The sequence below is a fragment of the Dendropsophus ebraccatus genome, chromosome 11 (genome assembly GCF_027789765.1).
Source record: "Dendropsophus ebraccatus isolate aDenEbr1 chromosome 11, aDenEbr1.pat, whole genome shotgun sequence".
Taxonomy (NCBI): Eukaryota; Metazoa; Chordata; class Amphibia; order Anura; family Hylidae; genus Dendropsophus; species Dendropsophus ebraccatus.
Window position 1 is genome coordinate 14,985,811 of NC_091464.1, and position 12,466 is coordinate 14,998,276.

At 41.9% G+C, this 12,466-nt stretch overlaps 2 protein-coding genes across 2 annotated transcripts in view; one reads left to right on the forward strand and one right to left on the reverse strand.

Moving 5' to 3' along the window:
* LOC138767472 (amine oxidase [flavin-containing] B-like) overlaps positions 1–6,155 on the forward strand; it is a 49,290-nt gene extending 43,135 nt beyond the window's left edge. The window contains exons 12-15 of the mRNA XM_069944978.1: positions 273–370; positions 1,899–2,010; positions 3,273–3,335; positions 5,685–6,155. Coding sequence (XP_069801079.1) covers positions 273–370; positions 1,899–2,010; positions 3,273–3,335; positions 5,685–5,864 — 453 coding nt within the window. The 3' untranslated portion in view covers positions 5,865–6,155. The remainder of the gene's footprint in view (positions 1–272; positions 371–1,898; positions 2,011–3,272; positions 3,336–5,684) is intronic.
* A 5,353-nt stretch (positions 6,156–11,508) lies between these two features.
* LOC138768175 (amine oxidase [flavin-containing]-like) overlaps positions 11,509–12,466 on the reverse strand; it is a 62,490-nt gene continuing 61,532 nt past the window's right edge. Inside the window, exon 15 of the mRNA XM_069946297.1 lies at positions 11,509–12,360. Within this exon, the coding sequence (XP_069802398.1) occupies positions 12,205–12,360 (156 nt within the window). The 3' untranslated portion in view covers positions 11,509–12,204. The remainder of the gene's footprint in view (positions 12,361–12,466) is intronic.

Consider the following 12,466-nt stretch of genomic DNA (forward strand, 5'->3'; position numbering starts at 1 on the left):
AAAATGGATCAAAACGGATCCGTTTTTTTTTAACGTGCACAAAAACATAGCTGTCCCTACTTTTGTGTTCGTAAAAAAAAAACTGATCTTTTTTTTTTTTTTTTTTACAAAGTCAATGGAAAAACGGATCAAAACAGATGCACACAAATGCATTCGTTTTTTTTCATCCATTTTTTTTTTGCAAAAACGGTTTGCCAAAACGTAGCTTTAGCTGTAATGTACTGTGAGTTTTGTTGTTTGGACCAATTGTATCTTTGATTATTCTTTAACAGCCAGTGCACTATGAAGAGAAGGACTGGTGTAAGGAGCAATACTCCGGTGGATGTTACACGGCGTATTTCCCTCCAGGGATTATGACTCAGTTTGGCAGGTATGGATGTATAGAAGCAGCTATAATATATCCTGTATGTACAATGATTACTCATGCTGTCTTCTATCCTCATTCGCAGCCTACATATATCTTTTCTATATAATGAATGTTATGCTAACCACTTAAGCTCTGCTAATCTATTTGAATGTATGAGAGTTTACGCCATCTGTTCCAATGGATGGACTTACCATTTCAAAGTTTCCGCCAGACATTAATACACCCCCTGTTATCTTACATGTCCTACTTATACACGCTGGATGTAATTACAGGGATATGTATACATCAGCTATATCATTTAAACCACTAACAGGTGAAATTAATACAATCCCATTAGATAAAATATAGGTAAAATATATGCTAAATCATCCCCCCACCTAGAGACCAACAATGGATTCCATACATGTCATTACCTTTTCTGTCTCCTTCTCCCAGACACAATAAAATGTATGTGAGCTTTTCTCTCAGTCCCCCTCCTCCCTACCGAAAAAGCTAATGTAGACAAGTCCCTGGCAGGCTGTATCTGCAACTTTGTAGCTTCTTTGTAAAGCTGGGAGGGTTAAGTTGCTGATGAACTCATTGTGATGAATCTTCCTGCCATTATAAAGTTGCAGATAGGGACTTGTTTACATCAGCCATCTCAGAATGAAGGAGGGAGGAGGGGGAGACGAGGAGAACAGCTCACACACAATTTTTTGTTTCTTTAGCAAAAAGCAGCAGCTTAAAACTAAGGGAAGGTGGCAGAAAAGGTAAAGACATGAATAGAATCATTGTTAATCTCTGGGAGGGGGGAACATTAAACGTGTATTTTACCTAACCTTTACGTTATTATTAGGTAAAGTATTGTAATGTTTTGGGCAATGTTTTTTTTTTCATTTCAGCATTCTGGCATTTAAGTGGATATGATTTTGATATGATAGGGAAACTATCAGCAGGTTAGACAAATCTAACTTGCTGACAGACCCCTACTGTGTGTGGGCCACCAAGGAGGACAGTATGTCTCTTACCTTTCTCCTCTGAACCATTCCCTTGTTGTTAGCTGTGTAATCCTCAGTCCAGAGCACAGTTAGGAGCACTGCCCCGCCCCCAAGCCAGGAAGGAGCTCTGGAGGCGGGGCAGTGCTCCTAGCAGTGCTCCAGACAAAGGATTACACAGCTAACAGCACGGGAATGGCTCTAAGGAGGAAGGTAACAGACTTACTGTCCTCCTTTGTGCCCTGTGCGCAATAGGGGGCCGTTTAAATATCCTTCTATCATGGCAGGGATGGGGAACCTTTGGCCCTCCAGCTGCCCAGGCATGATGGAAAATGTAGTTTTGCAACAGCTGTAGTTTTGCAACAGTGTTCTTTAATAGAAGTGGCCTCTTTGAGTAGGATGAAGTGCTATACATTGTTCAACAATGGCTGGTGGAACATGACAAAGCAAGAGGAACGGAAGATAAAGTGATAAAAAGACAGTCCGCACCACCTAGATATAACAGCGTCCTTTGTATGGGAAAAGGAACCTTAGACACGTGCTATATGTTCCCACAGTGTGATTCGTAAACCAGTTGGAAAGCTTTACTTTGCTGGTACAGAGACAGCGACTGTATGGAGTGGATACATGGAAGGAGCCATAGAAGCTGGAGAGAGGGCGGCCAGAGAGGTGAAGTAAAAATGATAAAGTGTATTGTATGTGTGAACAGTAAGAAGGATATTTTAGCCCCGGTTTACATCCATCCGGCAATCCTGCTGTGTTTCACTCTGAAGTAGAAAAGTGCCGGAGCATCTTTGAACTGACCCCATGTGTCTCAATGGGACAGTTTGAAGCATCTGGCATGTTAATAGTACCGCCGGATCACCGGACAGGGCGTACATCAGAATGTATCTTGCAGCGTTCTTATGTATGGTGGGTCCAGTGATCTGGTGTTGCATTAAAGTTTATGGAGAGCTGTGAGTTGTACTCCTATACTAGCTGCCCCCCTGTGTGTTGTACCCCTATACTAGCTGCCCCCCTGTGTGTTGTACCCCTATACTAGCTGCCCCCTGTGTGTTGTACCCCTATAGTAGCTGCCCCTGTGTGGTGTACCCTTATAGTAGCTGGCCCCCTCTGTGTTATACCCCTATACTAGCTGCCCCCCTGTGTGTTGTACCCCTGTAATAGCTGCCCCCTGTGTGTTGTACCCCTATAGTAACTGCTCCCTGTGTGTTGTACCCCTATAGTAGCTGCCCCCTGTGTGTTGAACCCCTGTAATAGCTGCCCCCCTGTGTTGTACCCCTGTAATAGCTGCCCCCTGTGTGTTGTACCCCTATAGTAACTGCTCCCTGTGTGTTGTACCCCTATAGTAGCTGCCCCCTGTGTGTTGTTCCCCTATAGTAGCCGCCCCCCTGTGTGTTGTACCCCTATAATAGATGGCCCCCTGTGTGTAGTCCTAATAGTAATGTCCCTTTGCCCCTTTTTGCTTTATGTATAGAAGATGATTCAAATTAATACAGAAAAGAGGAAAAACCTGATGGAATAAACCTATGACAACTTTTTTTTTTTTTTTTTCATTTGTGGTCAGTTTCTGATAAAAAAAAAAAAACTGATGTAAACCCGGCCTTATTTGCAGGAGCACAACATCCCCTTTAATGCACTAATAGCTGCTATGGTAAAAAAAAATAAAGTAATTGCTATAAGCCTCTTTTTTTTTTAGATTTTTGACAGCCAGTGTTTTCTTTCTTGCAACCTGGCATTTCACTTTACACAATTTTTATTAAACTTACAACACCTACATGCCAAGAATATGCAATTTTATATGTGGAAAACCAGCAGGTTTTGTAGTAGCAGCAGCATAGATGACATTTTAAGACGTTTCATCTGTATCCTGTGAAAAGTCCTCGAAATTGCATGAAATTTGACTAGTTTTATATATCACTTCCCTGCAGGTCATGTGTGAGATGGGACTTATTGGCGAGGACCAGATATGGGTGCCAGAGCCAGAATCTGTGGTAAGTTAGTTAAAAAAAATGGATAGCTCCATAGATAGGTGCAGTCAATTCTTCTCATAATATGCAATTTTCCGGCCCACAAAGAGCTCCTATGAATATTTACCGTCACTAGATATGGCATAAATCTGCTCTGCTATTGTGCAGAGACCAATTCACTAATTTACCAATACCATGTATTATGAAATCAATTTACCAAGTTTGAACTTTGCTTTATGTTAATTAATAAAAAATAGTAGGTGAAATCAGGTTAGGGTTGCAGGCGTTGTGTACAGGAGAAACCACACCCGAACACCATGCCCAATAGATTGCTGATGTCACTCTGACTAGGCAGCTATTTATCATCGCCCACAACATGCCCCCCCCCCCCCTGTCTAGGAGGTTATCTTCCAAGGCAGCCAATGGGAGGAAATGCAGTGCTAGTTAGCAACAGGGCTGTGGAGTCGGTAAGCCGCAGCTCCGACTCCAACTCCGAACTAGACTAGATGGAGCAGGTGATCTTTTCCTGCTGACAGTCTTCTATGTTTCTAACTAAATATTCACCATACTTAAAGAAACACTGCTAACAATTCCAGATACCTGTGATACAGATGGGTCAGCCATAGTGATATACAGGGGGTCACACATAGTGATGAGGGTCACTGTGGGGGCACACAACAGCACACACACACAGCCTGCTACAGCCATAGTACATACACACACACACACACACTCATATACACACACACACACACACACAGCCTGCTGCAGCCATAGCACACACACACACACACACTCATACACACACACACAGCCTGCTGCAGCCATAGCACACACACACAGCCTGCAGCAGCCATAGTGCACACACACAGCTGCAGCCATAGAACACTGAAGAAAAACACACAGGGTGGCATTTATTAAGTCCGGCGTTTTTTACGCCGGACTTATAAATGCCCCCGCAGCTCCGGCGCTACGGAGATTTATGTAGAGGCGGACTGCTTCTACATAAATCCCGTGCGCGCCGGTGCGCACCGCCGAAAACCTATGCCAGCTGAGGACTGGAGTAGGTTTTCGGCGTACATTTGGGCGGAACGGATGGTAAATCGCGCGGACTCAGAGTCCGCGCCCTCCGTTCCGCCCACTACACGCCCCCTTTCCGCCCCCCTGGTGTACTCGGCGGAAAGTGCCAATTTGCGAATATTTTATTTGCAAATCGGCCATTTGCGAATAAAAAAATACGCAAATCGGCACTTTCCGCCGAAAATCATCCGTTCGCCGGATGATACATGTGGCCCACAATCCTCTCCCAGCGAGAAAACACCACACTGAGGACATAGGTTACTGCCGCACTACTTATATCTTCTCCTCCTCCTCTATATTACACAGGATATCTCCATATTACACTGCTGCTCATATACAATCATCCAGCATCCAGGAAGACAACAGCACAGATCTCCCCCCACACAATGGACTCTTCCAGCTCAGAAACAAACTGCCAAATAGTGACCGACAACATTTCCCCGACCCCCTTATCTAATAGGGCCAGTGACCTATTAGAATATTGCTCATAAAATATACTGATGAGCAAAACTTATAACATTTATGTCAAAACTCAATTCTAAATTTTTTAAAGATTATTTTAAAGCTGGAGTCGGTACATTTTTTCCAACTCCGACTCCAGCCAAAACTAGCTCTGACTCCGACTCCGAGACTCCGACTCCACAGCCCTGTTTAGAAAAAGACACAGGACATTTTATGCTCTCCATATAACCCCTTGAGGGTGTCTTTGCACATACTGGATCTGCAGCAGATTTGGTGGCGCAGATATCAATTTCACTAAATACCCGAACACAGCATCAAATCTGCTGCGGATCCTGTACGTGTAAACGCAACCTTGAAGTGTATCCATCCCGGCGGGCCTATCCGGAATCAGCGGCAAGATTCACTGTTAATCTGAAAGTTCAGGTCTCCATGGATATGGAGGCACAATGAGACAGTAATGTAATGGGGGGGATCCAATGGGGGCCATGCACATTACAGTACCGTATCAATGGAGACCCGAGCAGTGGATTTTACGGCAGATCTGGAAGCGGCCAATCATGACGGGTACATTTCAACGTTGGGCCATTGTGGTATTCACATTATTTGTTCTTAAGCATTCTATACAACAGTAACAATAGATTGATAAAATACAGATCATGATGGTTAATAATAATAATATATTTTTGTCATCTTTTTTATCTAAACCCTATTTCATACCACATTTTATTTTAGCAATAAATGTTATTTGATAAATCAGAATTTTTCAAACATATCTTACAAGGCCCATGGAATCCTTTGCAATTGACAACCATCTAATTGTGTTCCTCTTAGGATGTGCCGGCTCTGCCAATCACAACAACATTTTTGGAAAGACATTTGCCCTCTACGCAAGGCCTCCTGAGATTCATTGGCTTCTCGGCTTTCTTTGCGACAGCAGCGGCTGGAATTATAGCCATCAAGAAGGGTCACCTGAGTCTTAAATGCAATTTTAATTTTCATCAAAAATCTTGACTCCTACAGTGAATGTGAATCTGGTCTAAAGCTAGCAGAAAAGGAGCACGTGGTATTAGTGATTGTAGCTCCGAATATTGTAATGATCTCACGATTAAATATTGTAATTAACAAGTCTTCACTATGATAATTTTATTTTATTTTTTTAGATTTTAATTGTTTCTATAGAAAAATAACACCACTCCTGCTCACAAAGTGTTTAATGCAATCAAAAACTGCACAATTTTCTGCTAGATTGTATGAATAGGTTTTTAAAAAGTGCTGGAAATAAAGTGTAAACTCTTTATAGAAAAAAATGGATACTGCAACGTGTGATATTATTATGGCATTTGGAAATTTCAACTCAAAAGGATAAGGCTGGGTTCACACTATGTTTTTGCAATCAGCAGGCTCAGCGGGGATGATTGACAGAGGGAAAGGCCAGTAACAGGCAGATGACGGTGACTACACACAGGCGGGGAGCCACCCAGATGACTGCCTGCCCGCCTCACTGCCATGCACCAGCAAATTAAGGTTCACACAACATAAATTTTCAATTAATCACGGCCATTGTTGCAAATTGCAACACCGGCTGTGATTAATTGAAAATTTACATTGCACTGAAGTCAATGAAATCCCAGCCAGTGTGTTTAAACACTGTATACACTCCGGTGGGGATTTCAAGCAGCCGCAGCAAAGCCTGGCAAGTCAGTTTTGTGCGGCTGCTATTCATCGAATAGCAGCCACACAACACTGACAGTTCACACAATGTAGTGTGGCTCCGGTCACACTTTCCATTGTATGCTATGGGTAATCTATGGGTACTCTAAAAGAAATTCACTGCAGTACCGGCCGGGATGAACTTCACTGACACTGGTCATTCTTTGACACGGCCGTATCACAGAACACTGTGTGATACCTGAACGCTGTGTGAACCTGGCCTAAAACCTCATTTTCTCTGGTATAAGGATTCTGCTGCAGCCACCGCCAGTACGTGCCGCAAGCTGCATAGGAGCTTTATACAGTGCTGCAGGAAAACAAATCAGGCCAATTGGGCTAATTGGTTCCCTTTATGCTGCGTTTACACGGAACGATAACTCGCCTGATCGTACGATTAACAATTTTGAAGTAACAATTTTTTTTTTATAACAATCAGCGTTTAGACGGTATCGTTATATATAAAAAGGAGATAATAGATACTGATACCCAGTGCCATAATACAATGTAAGGCCATGTTCAGACTGTGTAAGAGACCGGCCGTTCCGTGACCCGTCCGGGTCATGAAACGGCCAGTCTCTGAAAAGACTATCTCATTGCAGCCGCAGAGTTCTGATGCAGGCGAATCCTGCGGGCGCAATTCACATGTCAGTTTTCTATGGCGCCCCGAGAGATCCCGGACAGAGCGTATACTATGTGTATACGCTCTATCCAGGATTCCATAGAAGACAAGGAAACGTATCTTTTTGTAAAAAGTACGGTCATTGTTGCCGATTGTGTGAACATAGCCTAAAAGTTTGTGGTTTTAAATGTATAAGCGGGAGTAAAGAGAAATGCTGAAAGCTTACAGTATCTTCACAAAACAACTCTCTCACTAAGGGCCAGTTCAGAATTCTCCGCCGCGGAATCTCACCTGCTTCCTGTTTCTCTATGAAAAGGCTTGCGCGCTCCTGCTCTCCGCAGCTTAAAGAATTGACATGAATTTACTCTGTGTGAACTGACCCTAATACAGTCCTTAAACATTTTAACACATGACCCTACATTTCTGGATTCCCTAGAATATATATAAGAATAATCAATAGCCAAACATGAATAGATTCACACAAGTTCTATCGCTTTATTTTATTGTAGAATTTATTTTTTATTTTTAAAGCACATTAGTAGTCAGGACTTTGTCGAGGTCATCTCATATAAATTAATACTAACTTTGACTATCAGCATCTTTGACTTCCAACAACTTGTATAAGCCACAATTACAAATGTTCTTGTATAGATATCCACTATTGAAATGATATAGTTTATATATATTCATGAACAACACCGGGCAATACAAACAATAAATGTAACGCCCTAGATATGTGCACTAATTAGTTTATTTCACTCATTTTATTTTTTCTGATGAGAAATTCAAGCTCGCCTCTTTAATGCAGATGTACCACCTTAAAGTGTTGCTGCTGGTATAACTTTCAAAATTTTAATCAACTGTAGATGTGATATAAAGCAAGTTTGCAATTTACATTCCTTTTTTTTATCATGGCAAACATGGCACTTCCTGTTTTCTGATTTTTTTTTTTGTTCTCAGAGTCAGAAAACAGGAAGTCCAGTGTTTTCCAGGTCATGTGAGTGCTTACAGAGAGAAGGCAGTCATGTGATTAATGGCCACATTGAGTCGAATTCCTGTGTTTAGTCTGCTTTGTTCAACAAGCACAAGTCAAACAATCTGCCTTCTGGAGACTGGACCTGGATTTCTGGTAAGTACAGCTTTGTATTACAGCATGATAACATTGCATATTGGTATATTGCAAACTTGATGTATATCACATCTACTGTGGATTTAAATTTTGAAAGTTATAACGACAGCGACAATTTAAGGTAAAAAATAAGATTTACCTACCACTTTATTGGCACCACTATAGTGAATCAGCTGGTGTTGATCTTTTTGAATTGGTCGCTTGGTTCGGGTTATATTTGCCTGTACTTCAAAATGCTAATGAGTAGGGATGGTCCGAACCCACCGAGGTTCGGATGAACTCGAACGCTCGGCATCGGACTCCCGATGACTGCCCGCTCTGTGCATAGCCTATGGCTATGGCTGTATCCCATTTTTCCAGGCGGTCCTCCCGCTGGATCCGCCCGCTGCACGGAGCGGGCAGACAGTGGGAATCATTACCGAGGGTTCGGGTTCGTACGAACCCGATCCGAACTCTGTTCGGACCATCCCTTCTAATGAGCAAGAGTTTGGGAACCAAAGCAAACTTTTTTTTTAAAATAGTTTGAATTCTGAGCAGTTTGAGAACCGAGGTACCACTGTATAGGCAACTATACCACAAACCAGGCGACCAATCAACAAAAAGAGCCACACCAGCTGATTCACCATTGCGGTGCTGATAGGGTTGTATGTAAATCTTAATTTTGGCCTTGGGGCTGATACATTCGCATTAAGAATGTTCTGGACAGTTAAGTTACAAAAGTACTACGCACCACCAAGACTTACAATTTAAACACACAGTGATGTCATCAGCAGTACCAAGGCTGATAGGTTGGTTTAACTGTAAACTAAGAAGTCTGGTAAAGGGAATCTGTCAGCTGTAATCCAGGATCCAAACTGCTGGCACTGTAAGATAGCTGAGGAGACACGTGGTACCTTTCATATAGCCAGCTGTGCTTCCACAATGTAGAGACATCAAAGAGGATCAAAGAGGCTGTGAAAATCTGTAATGCTTCTTCTCTCCCCTCCCTGCTTGATTGACTCCTGGAAAATCAGGTTCAGATATGGAAGGGGGGGGGGGGGTAAAGAATTGTTATAGGAGACCCTTTTACTCTGTACTATAGAATAATAGCATTTTCTATCTCCTGGAATGACAGACAGATATATATATATAAAAGGTACAATGTGTCTCCTTGTCCTTACACCTATCTAACAGTGTCAGCAGTTTGGAAAATGAATTGCAGCTGACAGATTCCCTTTAAGGTCATTAGTTGAGGTCATAGAAATATATAAGAGCCATTATAAGTTGTTGACAAATTGCAGATGTAACGATCAGCTCAGACTTTACAATAGGCAATGATGGAATGACTAACAAAAAGAGTTGTATGTAAAATGAATAAATCCAACATACGGTTTATGTACAGAATAGCATAGCATTTGGTATACATGTAAAGACAGACTTCATGGTAAATAATTGGAGACTAGGGGTTAATGGTGATATGGGGTCCCCGGCAAGTCTTGCTGAAGATGTGGGATCACTGCAACCATGCTGCAAGTTCAATGTTTCTCTGTCGACAAAATAAGTTGCAAGCAACTTTTTTTTGAAGAGCTGGGAAGGAGGTGGCTGAACAGAACAACATGTACTTACCTCTCCGGCTCCAGCACAGGGGTCCGCGGTCGGCCCCTCTGGCTCCTGGTCCCCCGGTCCCTTTCTGATTGTGATGTGTCAGCCCCGCTCTGCCAGTCAACAGCTACTGACTAGTTTAGCGGGACTGACACGTTACAACCCGAGTCCCCACCCATACCTAGAAGTGGTTATCATGGGAACTGAATCGGGGGACAGCGGAGCCAGGGAGGTAGGTGCATGTTGTTATTTTCAGCCACCAACTTTTTTGAAAAAAAAAGCCAGACCCAGATGCCGGACTTCTCCTTTAAATTCAGAGAGATAGAAAGGGGGGGGGGGAGAATTGAATATGATTGTTGGAATGTTGCTTGTAACTTTTTTCCTATAGGTAAACATGACTAATGTTACATAAACCTGTTTTGTTGCTTAAGGCTATGTTCACACACTGTCAAAATCCCAGCTGTTTGTATTGGACGGCCGTCATTTACCATGACATAAAGGCCATTATTTGTTGTTAAATGACGACATCCAATAAAAACATTCCTTATTTTGATGGTGTGTGAACATAGCCTAAAGCAGCCCATCAATAGGACTGTTTTATTTCCACTTCTTCTTGAAGAAAAATTCAAGTGTACCGCTCTTAGAGATTTCTACTTTGTATAGGGCAATGAATTATAAAAGTACTACACACCATTATATTTAATAGTCATCATTATTAACAGTCAAATCTAAAATTAAAAAAAACACAGTGAGGTCCTGTTTAGTTTCAAGGTTGATGTGTTGAGAAAACCTCCTCGAGGCTGTTTAGGGATTAGTTAAACTGAAATAAGTATACACTATGTTCACACACCGTTGAAATGACGGATGTTTTTCTTAGACGACCATCATTTCAAAGCAAATAACATGTGGGATTTTGTAATACCGGCCGTTGTTACAAAATAATGGCCGTTACTTGCTGTGAAATGATGGCCGTTTAAGAAAAACTTCCATCATTTCAACGATGTGTGAACATAGCCTTGTGATGAGCAGAATTACCAAAACAGCTCAGACTTCCATAGATGAAGTTGACTGTGAATATTGACATTTAAACCAATTCAATTCAACGTAGCTGAATCTGAAAAAATCAGCCATGGGTAGAACGGACAAATAGAAACTATTGTTCATTATACACAGACTATTACATATAATTCAGGAGACATGTAGGCACCTTATGACAAATGAAATGTTCTGAGGTAATTATATCCTTTTAGGCTAGCGCTACCTGAGCCACCTGAAAGTTAGGCTAGAGACATGGGATTATGATCTACAATGTTTCCATGTAGAAAAAAAGTTGCAAACAACTACCACAAAAATGTCCATTTATGTAGGCTATAAAGTAATGGTTTCCATATTGCTTGGGACTTTTTGTCTGTTTTATGATTAAGCGCTCCCCTGGCCCTTTGTGGCCTGTAGGTGATCGGAAAGCTGAAAGCTGAAAGCAGCCCAGCAGGCTGTTATACATAACATCATTACAGGGGAAATATCAGCAGGTTAGATGAATCCAACCCGCTGGTATGATAGGCCCCTATAGTGCCTGGGAAGCTGAGGAGGAAGGTATGCGTCTTACCTTCCTCCTCTGCACCATTCCCGAACTGTTAGTCGGGGTAAACTCCAATCCAGAGCACCCTTAGGAGCACTCCCTTCATCATCCGACCCTCCATCTCCATTGATTATCATTAGAAAGGGCGGGCCATGTGGCAGTGCTACAAAGGGTGCTCCGGAGCCGTGTTTACCCCAACTAACAGAGCAGGACCTGCACCAAGGACGAAGGAAACATGTACATGTACCTTCCTCCTCAGAATCCCAGGCGTTTTAGATTTGTCTAACCTGCTAATAGTTCCCCTTTAAAGTGAATAAGAGTTGACTGAAAACTGCATAAAAAAACTTTTTATGGCTTCAAAAACAGTGCCCCCGCTTCACGCAGACCATTAGAGACTGGGGGCATACATCTATCAGACACTTATGGCAAAATGTCCCAGATTGGAAAACTCCTTTGATGTGGTTCGTTGTTCAACCTCACCAAATATACCAATTTTTCCTAAAATTGTTACATTATAACTTTTTTTTTTAAATTAAGAAAAAAGAAACAATCTGAGTCATTTTAATCTTTTACGGAGGAAATGCACAAGTGAGGTTCTGCCATCTGCAACTACTGAAATGAAAAGGATTAAACCTTAAGTGTAACCCTTCCTTTATGAGATGAGATGTTCTGCTGAGATCTTTCACACTTTGGAATCTTAGACTAGAATGAAATATTTGGAATGAAGCAGCTTCTAATTGTGAATGAGCAGTCCTTTCTTGTAAACGGTTAGACCTAAAGCCACTGTTGATGTTACAACCGCTGAAAACCCAACAAGAGTCAGTAAACCACCCACAGATGGCAAGTTTCTTTCCCAGAAGGTAGTTGTAATTGGAATGGCTGGAATATCCTAGAATACAGAAAAAAAATAAAACTTATTCACAGATTCTATGTACAATTAGAGCCAATATATCAACATTGAAGTCATATTACATCCACCCTGAAGATCAGTGACT